Source organism: Idiotropiscis lumnitzeri, chromosome 6 (assembly GCF_059441095.1).
Source record: "Idiotropiscis lumnitzeri isolate Australia: NSW breed Sydney's pygmy pipehorse chromosome 6, RoL_Ilum_1.0, whole genome shotgun sequence".
In the NCBI taxonomy this organism is placed as follows: domain Eukaryota; kingdom Metazoa; phylum Chordata; class Actinopteri; order Syngnathiformes; family Syngnathidae; genus Idiotropiscis; species Idiotropiscis lumnitzeri.
Window position 1 is genome coordinate 17,425,998 of NC_142396.1, and position 13,954 is coordinate 17,439,951.

A 13,954-nucleotide genomic window follows, 5' to 3' on the forward strand; every position below is an offset into this window, starting at 1 on the left:
ATTGTTGGATTTTTGGTGTGATTAAAAAAAAAATCACAAACAACTTGGCAGTACACAACAGCACATTTCTCTCCAATCATATATTTGCGGTTTTCTTAAGGTCAAGCTTATCAATGAAAAAGAAAAATGATAAATTCGCTAAGAGTGTTCAAATTTGGCGACAAATTACGAGTGTGACCTTCCAAATGATTTATGCAAAGTAATTACTCTTTGTAATGCTAATTCGACTCTTGGGAGGAGTATATTATTAGTATTTCCCCTGGGAAACTGAATAAATACATGATTTTTAAGACCACTAAAACTGTTAATTCAGTTGTAATTCAAGGTTTGCCTCCTTAATTTAATTAATTGAAGTTTTCAATACACTTTTGTGAGTTTGATGCAGATTGTGAAATTTTAAAACACGGGACTCTGATAAAACAATGGTTTCACCTTCTTGGATATTATTCAGAATGAGATTTGTAAAAAAAAAAATAATAAAAAAAACACAGGCAAAAATTGACATTAGTTCTTGGTTTAATCGCACTCAATTCCTGAAGCTTTGTGAAATCTTTATAAAAATCCATCTCAGTTTCAATCTGTTGTTGGAATTTTGATGAATACACATTTTATTTAGTTACTCATATATTCAAATTATGCACATTTTGGGACACCTTGTACACAGACACAATATTTGAAGTTATTTTATTTCAGAATTTATTCAAATGTGATTCTAATGTTCACACTGAATATTAACACGAGAATATCTTAGCTCTCTCTTACATGCATTTTTACAGGCTTAGCAGGGCACAAAAATAGTTTAGTATTTTTTTCAAACACTTGATATACTCCTTAATGATTTGTCAACAAGGTACTGAGCATTACGACTTCCTCGGAGTGGGAAGACTTCTCAGTACTGGGCACCAAGAAAACACTGGCATCAACAACAATCACATACTGTATTATTAATCATCAAGAATAAAAATGACCTTTAAAGTGCAGACGCAACACTCTAAAAATAACGAGAAAGCATTAAAGGGACACACATTTGCTCAAACAGTTGGTGATGATCATTATAAAAATACACAAAACTGTAACTATTATTGGAAAACATTTTGGCACTCTCCAAGCCCACCTCAAAATGGGTTTCAAATCAATGTCATGGGTGTCCGTACGTCATAGTGTAAAAGGCATGGCAGGTAACAGCGTGTTTCAGATAAGTCAATCTTGGAGTCCTTCAAGAATCTCTTGTCAGTTGACAAGATCCAAGGTTTGTGCAGCACTAACAACGTAGTGAGGAGCGTTGTTGTCCATCACTTGGGAGCCTAGTGTGTTGCCGTTACTTGGGTGACACACTGGGCCGCAGGTGGAGTCACGGGTGCTCTTGAATCTGTGCAGGTATTCGGCTTGGACAGGCCTGTGGCTCTGCAGCACCCGGATGGCTTCATCAACTTTGAACCACTTACGTTTCCTTCCTGCATACAATATCAGAGAAGAGAAAGTCAATGGTTAGCATGCTGCACAACACTGATCATCCAGCAGTGGTGGCTAAATTACATGTGTCATCTTTTGATTTGGCTGCTTTATTTTGTTTCAAGGTAGTTACTTTACTTCTGGCCAAATTTGCAGCCGGGACCGAAAATAGGTAGGGTCATGAGCGTCTAACATGGAATAAAAATTCACACCTCATCAAAACAGAGAAGAATGTGATGATGCAATATAAAACTGTACAGTTTCCAAGTAGAAATCTAGTTTATGTAACTGTATACTTTCCTCCAATGACAAAATATTGCCGACGGCTTCTAAGCACATCACATTACATTTGTTACGTAGCTGTTTTATCATGCCAGGTTTGTCATGTTCTATTTTCTACTATGCAACCTGGACGTTGGACATTGATATGTACACATTTGATATAAAAAGTCTACACACCCCTGTTCAAATGCCAGATTTTTGGTAATCTAAAAAGTTGAGTCCAGGATATATCATTTAAAAAAAAAAAATAATTCTACAATTAACGTGACCTGTAACCTGTACAACTCAATCGGGAAAAAGTAAACACACATCACCTCAAACTAATACTTTGTTACAGCACCTTTTCTCTTCAGCACTCAGTGTTTTTTATGTGTGGGTCTATGAGTGTGAAACATCTTGATGTGGCAATATTTGATGTGGCTTAGTCCCAGTGGCCCTTTGCCATCCTGCTGACTTGGGCCCCTGGCTCCTTATCTAAAGCCAACAGTCTCTAACTTGGATCTTGTACAGTGATTTTAAATTGGACCGCCAAATCCAGCTTTTTTCATCTTAGGCAGCTGGCTAAGGTAAAGTATCTCCTTTCTCAATAGCACTTTGAAACAGAAATGTGTGCCTTTGTTACATCTCGGGTGGATTACTGCAATGCACTTTATTTTGGAGTAAATAAAATCCTGCATCAAGCGTATCCAGATGGTTGAAATGCTGCTGCTCGCCTCTTGACTGGTCCTCAAAAGAGGGAGCACATAACTCCTATTATGGCGTCCCTTCACAGGCTCCTTGTACATTTTAGAGTTGTTTTTAAGATTCTATTGTTTTCAAATCTTTATATGGTCTCGCACCACCTTACCTCTCAGACCAGACGCTATTAGATATACCGTGGACTAAGCTCTTTGGAATGACCTCCCACTAAATGTTCGGTGTGAGCTAATGTGACCCATAGACCGACTGTTTCATCGGCGTAAAGATCGGCTGTAAAAGTGAGGGTGTACCTTTTGGAATTTTGGCCAAAAAGCCCTTTGTGAGCTTTAAGTGTATTTTTCCAAAATGTTGCTCATGGCCCTGACATGATAAGAAGCTTGGAGATTATTGTCCCAGGTAATATACAGCCAGTACCTGCCAGAAATTCCTCCTGCTCCTTCAATATTGCTGTCAGTCTCTGCCCTGTTTTTGTTTTTTTCTGTCTTTTCATCAATATTTACAGGACTTTCCATTCTTGGTGATGTTGCTGTTGTGCCATATATTAGGTTCCATGAGATATATATATATATATATATATATATATATATATATATATACATGCACAGACATTCACACACACACCCATACATACGTACATGACACAAACACTTTGTACTGTATTTTAATGAGTAAATTCCTTGCAGAACAAATCCAGAATGTGGACTTTTACCATTTAAAGCCAATATTGCAACATCACTGCTAGTCAATCCTTCATGATTTGGAGCATGAAAACTCTATTTATGGTATGACTGTCAGTATTTTAGAAATATTTATCAAATAGGTCAGGGGGTGTGCCGACATTGCTAAGTATGTGTCCCACTTACTCAGTTTACAAAGCAATGCTTAGTCAATCTGTCTGACTCAATGGATTTTCTACACAGAGATTAACAAAACTGTATACATTCTGGATTTATAGTGTGTTTTTTATTGTTATCGTCAACGTTTTTCCCCACGTACTCAACTTGTAATGATGCAATAATATACTATTTTCGCAATTTTACTCAAAGCAAACAATGCTAACTAATTATTCGGTAAATAACTCACAAATGTTGCTCGGTAAATACATTTTTGCTTATAACACAATGTCTTGGGTTAAAACGGTTATGAGCAGGACTGAACTGATGATGCAACTGGGTGGGCGCAACGTTATGTAAATTAATAATGTAAAGGTTAAAAAAATATGATCCAATTTACCCTATATATATATATATATATATATATATACACATATATAAACAGACGCTCAGAAGTGTCTTATTCATCTTTCAAGCTTATGAATGACCTCCTAAGTGTTATTTTAGTAATTTTAACTCAAACAACCGGTCTGGTATTGTCTATGAGCAGCCATGGCAGGCAGATCTACGCTAGCTGCAATCCAAATATCATATTCCTGTGTGAGTAAAAGCAGCAGTGTGAACGGCATACCTATGTTGACAGAGTCCTCCCAGTCCTCCAGTATCTCTGTGACAATGATGATATAGACATGCGTCCTGTGCTTTCTGTCTTGGTTGTGCTGTAAAGGTATAGATGAAAACATTGCTTTTAATTTCTACTGTACCTGCACTCTACTGAAAGAAGTACCAGTATGAAAATGGGGCAACCAGATTATCTGATTCAGAACTATTTTGTATTTTAACTAGAATAAATTTTGGTTCATGTTCATCAAAAAATATTTAAAGAAAAATTGTAAAACAGACTTACCTCAAAAATTCCAAGAAGTCTGCCAAGCTTTGCCTTAACCCCAGCCTGTGCACGCAAGAAGCAAAACACATTCAGCAAAGATCCATCCATCCGTTCTCTACCGCTTAACCAGAGTCGGGTCGCGCAGACAGCAGCTTCTGCGTGGAAGCCCAGATTTCCTTCTCCCCAGCCACTTCTTCCAACTGTTCAGGGGTTATGTGTTTCTAGGCCAGCTGGGAAACATAAGTCGCTCCAGCGTTTCCTAGGTCATCCTCAAGACCTTCTGCCGGTGGGACATGCCCAGAACACCTCACCAGGGGGTGTCCAGGAAGCATCCAAAGAAGATGTCCGCGCCACCTCATCTGGCTCCTCTCAACATGGCGGAGCAGTGGCTTGATTTTGAGTCCCATCCGGATGACCAAGCTTTTCATATCTAAGGGAGAGCCCTAACACCCAGTGGAGGAAATTCATTTCGACCCCTTGTATTCAAGATCTTGTTCTTTCGTTCACAATGCACAGAACGTGACCATAAGTGGAGGTAGGAACGTAGATCGACCAGTAAATTGAGTGCTTTGCATTTTGACTGGGCTCCTTCTTCACCCTCGAATGACAGAGTCAACATCACAGCGGATTTTACACTGATCTGCTTGTTGATCTGCTGTGGGAATATTCGTATTCTGTAACACTAGTACTCCAAACGAGGTGTCTAAACTCTTTAGATGAGTTCTTCAGCTCAACACAGATGTGAAAATTGATCGCTCACATCGTGCACTTGCACAGTGATGACACACTCTGAGTGATTGTCGAACCCTGGGTTCCACAAACAACAAAAGACAACAAAACTGGGATGATACTATGCCAACATTGTTATAAGCAGGTCAGGAGATCAGACAACAGAGATGACCAGGTAGGCTGAACAATAGGATAATGGGCTGATGATGTACACTTTACAGCAAATGAACATGGTGATTAACAGGACGTCAAACGTCAACTCAGACAGCCTTCGGTCTGATTGTAATGAAGTACATCACAGAGGGTTTTGCAACCTAACCTGTGGATAATGCTCCAGAAAGCTTTTAGAGCTCGCTCATACTCAACAACTTCCTGTTTCTGTCTGGAGCTGCCTATGATGCATTCCAACGGATTAAGAAATTGTTTGGCAACATGAACTTCTGATGTGTGGCATTTTAAATGTGGCCTGCATAGCTGCCAGTTTCAGTTAGTAGGGATCACACTACTGCTGTGTCTCAGTTCCCAAAGACATACTAAATGTTTTCTGCGTGTGTAACTGACAATGTGGAAAATGCATGCTGTATTGCACATGAGTAAAATTACAATTTATCATGGAGACCAGTCACAATTTTCAGGGACAATATTAAAAATATTTTTAATTTAATTTTGTTAAATCAATGCAAGCCTAATTTCTGTCAAAAAGGTCAATAAAACTTGCTTCGGAAGAGAACAAAATAACATAATAGTATCGTGTGTCCATGTCAAGTCAAGTTGAAATGCATATTGTATCCGTTTACTGAAATATGATGATTTGAGTTGCAGGCTTTCCAAGTTGTGGGATTGCAACGCATCTATATACAGACATAGACATGGTCGTAGGCACAGGACGGAGTAACGTGAGAGGCTTCCCAAATGTCACTGCCATACTTCAAAGTTGTCAACACGCTACAATCCAATACACAACCTCACAACACCAACCTATCAATCAGTATGGAGGCAAATGAGCCAACTTTTTATGAAACCAAAAAGCAATTCATTGCTGGGCATCAAGGCAAAACATTTCGAACATTCACCTGGAGCGACCTTGTTGCTAATGACATCACTATTCAAGAGTGTACCGGCCTGCCAATTTGTCTTCATGTCTGGAGTATCTATGCATGCGTGTTTACAATATGATAATGATGTGACAGACATTGTGTGTTCAACTCCTTTCAATTTGTTGCAGTGATCACAGTGTAAACCGGCATCAATGTGGATTAACGATCAAATGATGAGTGGTAGCTCAAAATGGCATCATTGTTATTTGGTTAAAAAATGGTATGATGCAATGGATGGTATTTTACGTGCATTTATGGCTAGACTAATTATTTCCTAATTACCAAATACAAAATATCATAGGAAAAATCACTAAAAACATTGCAAAAGTTTTAAATTACAATTACAAAAGACAACCTGCATAGACAAAGCAATGACTAAAGTTAAAATATTGTATACAAGTTAAAAGGCTTGAAATAAAAAAAAAAAATCTTTGCGGGAGCAGAGTTGCTAACCAATGACTTCATTTGAGGAGAAACGTTCAAATTTTGAGAAGACATTTTTTGCGGGTTAATCCCAGAGAAGTTAATTAAGGGTTTCATTAAACAATGAAAATATTACAATAAACTAAAATGGGATTAAAAAAAAATTCTTCAGTGTAAAATAACACTCGTTACAATGTAGACATAGTATGGCCTATATAACTTCATATTATTTATTTATTTTTTTAAGTTTTTTCAATTTAGGGGGTGTATCTTGTATTCAGTTGTGCTCAGTAGTCTGGAATTTGCAGTAATCAGTTCATCTGATTTTAAATTTGAAAATTGAGCTCATCGTAGTTTTTTAGGGACCTTACTAATAGAATGTAATGTAAGATGGCATGCTGAATGAAAACATGTAAAAAAAAAAAAATACTGAAAGATGCACATTTATTGGTTGTGAGTGAACAGCCACACTCAGTCGCAGGTAATCTCTACCAAGTTATAGCAAAAAATAAATAATAAAAATCCTTTAAAAAAAAAAATACGCATTGGATTACGAGAGGCATCAAAGGTCACCCCGAACGTCATCTAACCAAATAGTAGACGAAATTGTTTTCACGATTATCTGACTGAGACAATTGAGTGATAGTTTTTTTTTTTTTTTTTTTTTTTAATACATTTAATAGTATCTGTACACACATACATACTGTACATTTAGAACTTAACTTGGGCATTTCTTTTGAGAGCTTGCGGCTTCTGCTCAGTTTGCATTCCATCCCCTTCCAGAATTCAAAAATATGTATTTCAAGTTAACTGAAGAACAAATTGCCTACATAGTGTAGGTGGCATGTTGTCTATTTGTATGTGCTCTGTAATTTACTTCAGCCCAGGGTGTACCCTGCCTCTCCAAGCGAGAAGGGATGGACTCCATCGCACCATGTGACCCTGAGCAGTATAAGTGGTAAAGGAAATAGATATATATACAGTTAATTGGCTGGCAACCAGTTCAGGGTGCACCCTGCCCACTGCCCGAAGCTGGGATAGGCTCCAGCGCCCCCGCGACCCTCATGAGGATAAGCGGCTCAAATAATGGATGGATACATTTATTCACATTACAGTTTGCAATATTGCTATTTCCACATCGCATGAATGAGCGTCCATCTTTCTTTACCTCCTCATAAACTTCTCTGACAGCAGCCCCACAGGGTTCCTCCTCAGGCTCCACTCCTCCCCCTGGCACAATCCATCGGTCTGGATGCCGGCTACTGCTCACCAGTAGCACCTACATGTAAGAAAAGACTTATCACGTCTTTTGTGCTACATATGGATTGGCTGAATTCAAAGTGCCAAATATAAAGTGCAAGCAATGTAGTCGTTGCTGTGACCGCGGTGAATTACCTTGCAGTAACTAGCAGTGGGAGTAATGAATTCAGTCATAAGTAATGTTAAAAACAAGGCCTAACCCCATCCACCACATGATGTAGGTTGCATGGCAAAAACTGTCAGCTATGTAAATGGTATATCATTTCATACTCATTGGTATCCTGAAGGAGAAATACAACCCACTCTTTCATGTATACTTTCTGTTGCAAACCACACAGAACCAGCACGCACACATGCAAGGAGCGATTCAGAGAGAATTGTCTTGCTCAAGGGCACCTTGACAGCAACCAGCAAGACGAGCATGTCTCCAACAACAAGTTAGTGTTTTGTTTTATATTTTTGTCCTTGGGCTCAGAAATTGGCTGATCATGATCAGGGGCCGATCAATCGGGGCACCACGAGAAAATAGTTGTACTTTTACTGGTTAGATCCCAATATTTGGGCGTCTGCTGGCCATGGTCGCCAAGGAGGAAAAATGTTATTTCATGGTGACACCAGCACCCAGAGGCAGGCAGCGCTTGAAAATGGCCGGTTCTCAGTTGTACTCTGATTTTTGTTAAATAAATGGACTTACATGTTGACATTGCGTGACATCACAGCTCCCAGAGGGGACTGACCAATGTGTATATGTGTAGCCAAATCACTTAAAACCCAGAAATGTATTTGGCGCGTTTGTGAGAGGCATCATCCACAAAATGTCCCCCAAAACAGCACAATTCTGGTTCTGAAATCCAGTTTCTCCTGCCCAAAAAATGAAGCAGTTTATTCATCAACCTCTCTGAGGCTGTCAGCTGAAGCAACGTTTTAGCTTTGCACGAGATCCAGTGCATTGTGAACATCATTTTTCCTGCGCTGAGTAGCAACCACGAAGAGGGCGTCACATCTACTTGAATACAGTAAGTCATTATGAATCTACATCACAGCGGCATAGAATTAAAATCGTCTCATTTTGAAGGTCTTTAGCCTTACAGGAGGCTATTGCATGGAAACAACAAAATGCACAAGTCAAACTTAAATATTCCACTGATTGGAACTTTAAGGGCTTGTTTTAAATTCTAGTTCCAGTCAGACTAAACAAATGACAATGTTCTCCAAGAGCATTGAAACCAAATTTTACATGCCATGCTGAAAATGCAGACAGTCGTATGCGCACACATGTGATTACGTACGCACTCAGTCAACCGGCTTTTCTAAAAAACCCTGGATCAGCTGTTGCCTTTCAGGGTGAAAACAAGAGCGCTTAGCAGAGGAGGTTAATGACCCCAGCAGAAAGGTTGTCAACAGTGACAGAACACAGTCAACTTGTTGTGCAATTTGGTCATACTCGAGTTCTAGAGTTAAATAGTCAGGACAAGTCATTGTGAGAATGGAAACTACTGCAATAATATTCATTGTCTAAAATATTTTAAAAATGGTCAAATGCATGTTTTACATTTTATGTAACACGTGTACAGTAATACAAGTGTAAAAATGTGTATCACGTTTATTAGACCACAATAAACCCGTAAAACACTCAGCCCTAAGTTTAAGGATGAATGACAAAGACATTTAATTCACTCACACGACGCTCTCGCTTACACTGTATTGCATTATTTAACATAACCTTCCTTTTGTTGAGTATTTCCGACATTTTGTCCCTTGTAGCAAATCCTTAAAAGGGTATTTGGCTATACACTTAAAAAAATTCTAAACACATTTTCAACAACAACACTAATAAAAAATCCACAAACATGTTTTTCTTCTGGGTCAAGTAGGTCAAGGGATTCACCACTCTTGGATTGGTCTACAGCAGGCATGGGCAAACTACGGCCTGGGGGCCACAAGCGGCCCGTTAAACGTTTTTATCCAGCCCGCCGAACTTGAAAAAGATTAAATGAATAAACCTTGTTAATGTTTTATTTTCCAAATACTGTGGTGTGTTAAAGACAGATATTTTGTTGTAATGCTTTTGTTTATTATCATTTAAAATTAAATGTATTTTTTTTTCCTCCGACGAGGTGAGGTTACCAAAACACTCCATCTATCTGCTCCTGGTCCGGCCCCTCTGTCTAATTTTAGCACCCATTGTGGCGCCCCAATCAAAACGTTTGCCCACCCCTGGTCTACAGTATTGAGACAGAATCTCCTCTTAATGGTAAACACTGTCTTCCCTCCAGTGGCAGTTATCACAATGATAGCCATTCTAAAAACCCAAGCAAGAGTGGAGGAGGAGGCTGGCAGCAGGTAATTCTTAAAGCTGAAGCTAAGGTCATGCGGTAGCTTGCCAAGCACATTGGGTATGTGAAATCCACACTTCATCTTGAGGCTGCGCTTAATCCCTTCCAGCTTCAGCATACTCAAAAGGGACAACATAGAGCGGAATAATCAAAGTCAACACTGTATAACATTTGTTTCAACATCTGCCCTGAAGTATCGTGGTGACGAACTCTCTCCGGTGTTCAGATAATTGTAAAAGTGATGTATTGACCTGTCCCATATACGCTCATCGACTGACCAACAGCCATATGTGAGTTGCGACTACATTACAGTGATGGCCGAACGTCAACATTATATCGTTATTAATTGGAGGGAAAAGGGATCAACGACAGCTGGCTTTTTTCTTCACCAATTAGGAGCATTTCCACTTGCAGCTGACATTATAGTCATTGTAACAATGTGCTGTGAGTTAGAACTATTTTGGGCTATTTGATGCACCATGCGCAGAACGTGTTCCTTGGCAACTTGTTCAACTTTCACCATCTCCTAAGCATTTCATTATGAATATGGTATTCTGATTAAATTACTTGTATTGGATTTATTTAAAAGTAGGGGTGCCAAGATTAGAAGACAAATCACGACAACGTTGACGATCCAAATCGCGCATTGCTTTTCTCTTGAAACGCCTCGTCTGGCACTTTTCCCCGCTGTTTGTTCACTTGTCGAGGGTGTACATGCGCAGTAGCGGTGATTCGGGTCATCCGTGATCTACGCAGAAAAATTGTGGGTAGTGAGGCGTGGTGTCATGGCGACCTGGTGTCAGCAACGGAATCTTAAACGTGCTAACCAGTCATCCATTGTACCACCATGTGAAATACAAATCAAAGGAATTTTAACTTGTTTAGCTCATTCAACGCAATTTTACAGTTTCAGTACTCATATCAGGGTACTTGATGCCGGCATAGTATTGTCAAAATGTTGCTATCACGGCGACACTATTTCAAGATTTAGAATATTTAATCGCTTAATAAATAAAACAATTATTTAAATGCTATTTAACTAAATGACAAAATTAATGTATTATTTCTTTGTATGGCGGCACAATGGCCTCACAATGTGGAGTGAGTGTGAGCACGGATAGTTGTTTGTCTATGTGTGCCCTGTGACTGGCTGGCAACCAGTTCAGGGTGTACCCCGCCTAATTCCCATAGATAGCTGGGATAGCCCCCTGCAACCCTTGTGAGGACAAGCGGTGCAGATAATGGATGGATGGATTGATTTCTTTGCATGATACAAAAATTAATGTGATGCTCTGAAACATTTATGTGTGATAAATATGCACACAAACAAATGGGCACTGGGGAAATTACTTATTTTACACTGTATTAATGGAAATGTGTCACAACAAAGAGAAAAACAAAGCTTTTGTCCATTTGCCCTCCTAAATCTTAAGAGAAAGAAGGCAATGGCTGTCAACCTACCATGCAAACAGGACTAAACCACCGTAATTGTGACGTGTGCAATGCTAGAAAACATGACAGCAAAATGTTGTGAGACAAGTGAGATGACTGCTTCTTCCTGCGCTACATCAGCAATAATCCAAGTAAGTGATTTTATATCATGCCAGCACGGGACATTGTGAAGCGTACGAGGCAGAGAAACACGGAGAAATTGGCAGCACCTGGAGCCAGGAAAGCAAATCTGCAGGGAACAGCAAGAGGCTGTACCTTGTTTCTAAAAATTGCAGCTCGTAGGTCACTAAGTGTTTAGCACACTGTGTAACATTCAACACCCCCCCCCCTCCCCACAGACACACTCACTACCAACACCACCACAGCTAAAGCACAGCTCAGATGGGAAACATCCACTCTGCGGGCATGAGGACACAGAAGCTACGTAACATGTTATTAAAGTGCTGAACAAATAAAATTAATCATTTATTTATTCATGTAATCAAGTTTACACCTGCTGCACAATGACTTTCGCTGGACATTTCGGTTTATCCCTGCAATTGGCTGGCGACCAGTTCAGGGTGTATGCTGTCTACCGCCCGGGGAGAGTTGGGATAGACGCACTGCAAGGTCAGCAACCCTTGTGAGGAAAAGCGGGTCAGATAATGGATTGATGGATGAATGCCAGTTTATTTGAAAGCCTCTTGAATAATTCAGATACTTTTGGGGTGGACGACAACCAAGACCAACCATTGCAAATTGAGTGTAGTAACAATTAGGGCCCCAACAGATTAATCAATGAGCCAATTCATTCTGACAATATTAGCGCTTTTAAAATCTACATTTTTTACACATTACAACATAAGACAAAGATAATGAGTTTCATGAGTCCCCCCCCCACAGAAAAATCTGTTAAAAAATGATAAAATAAGTTGTATACATACCCCCACAAAAATGTAAAAAAAAAAAAAAAAGTAAATTTTCATCAGTTTTTATTTGTATTGTAACATTTACCAAATATTAAAACGGACTAAAAACTACACTAAAGTCAAATATTATGCCTATAAACCATATCTTTATTGTTGCAAGCGTTAAGTGACCTAAAAACAAGTACATCTTCATTATACAGTATATTTTGACGGACAATTAATCGGTTATTGGAATTTTTATGCCAAATATTGGAATTAGCATCAACCTAATAAAAACAAATCCACACCGGTCTGACCCTAGTAACAATAGCTAAATAAATACTAGATATTTATTTTTGCTGCCTTTACTCCTTCTATTCGTGTTGGGATCAAAATAATGGAGCACCATTCTCAAGGCTGCCAAGAGAATGACACATTCATTGGCCACTTCATTAGGTACATCTGCTGAACTAATGTGGTGAAATGCAATAGCTTGACATTTAAAGAAAGCGGCCTTTGCAAACGTAATACTCAGTTATAATAGAACGATTTACGACGGCATTTGGAAAATTGAGTGGGAATGCTATAAACAAATGCTTTTACGTTACTCTACATTCAGTGTGCATTATGGACTCGAGATGAGTTTTAATATTACTACACTCCAATGAACGCACCACCAGCACACTGCAACTGGTCTATAATGTATGAGAACTAAATTTACGTTATTTAAAAATATACATCAGTTGAACAACAAACAGAAGCAGTACACACACTTTCGCCTTACCTCATCTTCGGACTCGCTTCTGAAACACAAACACGCCGCTCGTCTTTTGAACCCTTCGCCGTCATACGTCCTGGTCTTGTTGGGCTTAAACTTCATCATGTAAATTGTTGTCCTCGATGTAGAAAATGCAGCAAAATTAGAGCCAGAGGTTGTTAGTGCGTGGAGCCTCAGTCGTTCGCGAGGCCATAAGATAATGTTGTCGTCGCAATTCCAAAATGTGGACTTTATTCACTAATCTCATTGAAGTTTCAATGGAGATTCAGTTCAGAAGTCACACAAATCAAGTCATGTCTGAAGTCGGCGGGCTTGTTTTACTAGCCGAGTTACGAGCATAGACATAAATACATAGAAACTCCAATGAACAGGCTGAGCATTTGCTAGTAGACGCCAGCGAGTCGGCCATATTGGCTGTGGCAGCTAATGCCCGGTAGACTACTTTGTAATTCATGCCTCTCATTTATTAACATATTTGGAAAACAGATAAGAAAAAAAATGAATGCAACTTTCAATCAAATGTGTATCAATGTTCAGGCTCCTCTTTAGGTAGCATCAAATCCAGGTCTGATTTTCTTAAAAAAAAAAAAAGAAAAGGAAAATAAAAATTTGAAATCAGACCAATGAATTCACAGTAGTTTTAGATATCACTACTATAAAATATTGAATAAAAGTATGCAATAACCAGAGCATGACTAATAGATTGTTTTATTTTTCTTCTAAATGGTGATGCACGCTAATGTTCACATGAAATTGATTTTGATTAATCGTTTTGGGAGTCAGTATCTCAAATCAATTTAAATACTAATATCGGCAAATTACGGGTGATGGACAGAC

At 39.0% G+C, this 13,954-nt stretch overlaps 1 protein-coding gene across 2 annotated transcripts; it reads right to left on the reverse strand.

Annotated features, from left to right (window-relative positions):
* Window positions 1-498: 498 nt before the first annotated feature.
* nudt4a (nudix (nucleoside diphosphate linked moiety X)-type motif 4a) lies at window positions 499-13,518 on the reverse strand. 2 transcript variants are annotated; one of them, XM_088298024.1, is made up of 5 exons: window positions 13,124-13,515; window positions 7,573-7,683; window positions 4,174-4,218; window positions 3,898-3,985; window positions 499-1,454 (listed from the first exon to the last, which is right to left on the reverse strand). In XM_088298024.1, exons 1-5 carry the CDS (start codon window positions 13,220-13,222, stop codon window positions 1,231-1,233), a joined length of 567 nt encoding a protein of 188 aa, XP_088154150.1. In that variant the 5' UTR covers window positions 13,223-13,515; the 3' UTR covers window positions 499-1,230. The 2 variants fall into 2 exon arrangements, with proteins under 2 accessions (XP_088154150.1, XP_088154151.1); XM_088298025.1 differs by lacking the exon at window positions 7,573-7,683 and having other exon boundaries at window positions 13,124-13,518.
* Window positions 13,519-13,954: the final 436 nt, after the last annotated feature.

Excerpts from the sequence above, each read along its gene's own strand:
- nudt4a (XM_088298024.1), bottom strand. The coding sequence starts at position 13,222 with ATGATGAAGTTTAAGCCCAACAAGACCAGGACGTATGACGGCGAAGGG. Across the intron at positions 7,684-13,123 it reads GAAGCGAGTCCGAAGATGAG|GTGCTACTGGTGAGCAGTAG; the intron begins GTAAGGCGAAAG and ends TCTTACATGTAG. Across the intron at positions 1,455-3,897 it reads GGAGGACTCTGTCAACATAG|GAAGGAAACGTAAGTGGTTC; the intron begins GTATGCCGTTCA and ends TATTGTATGCAG.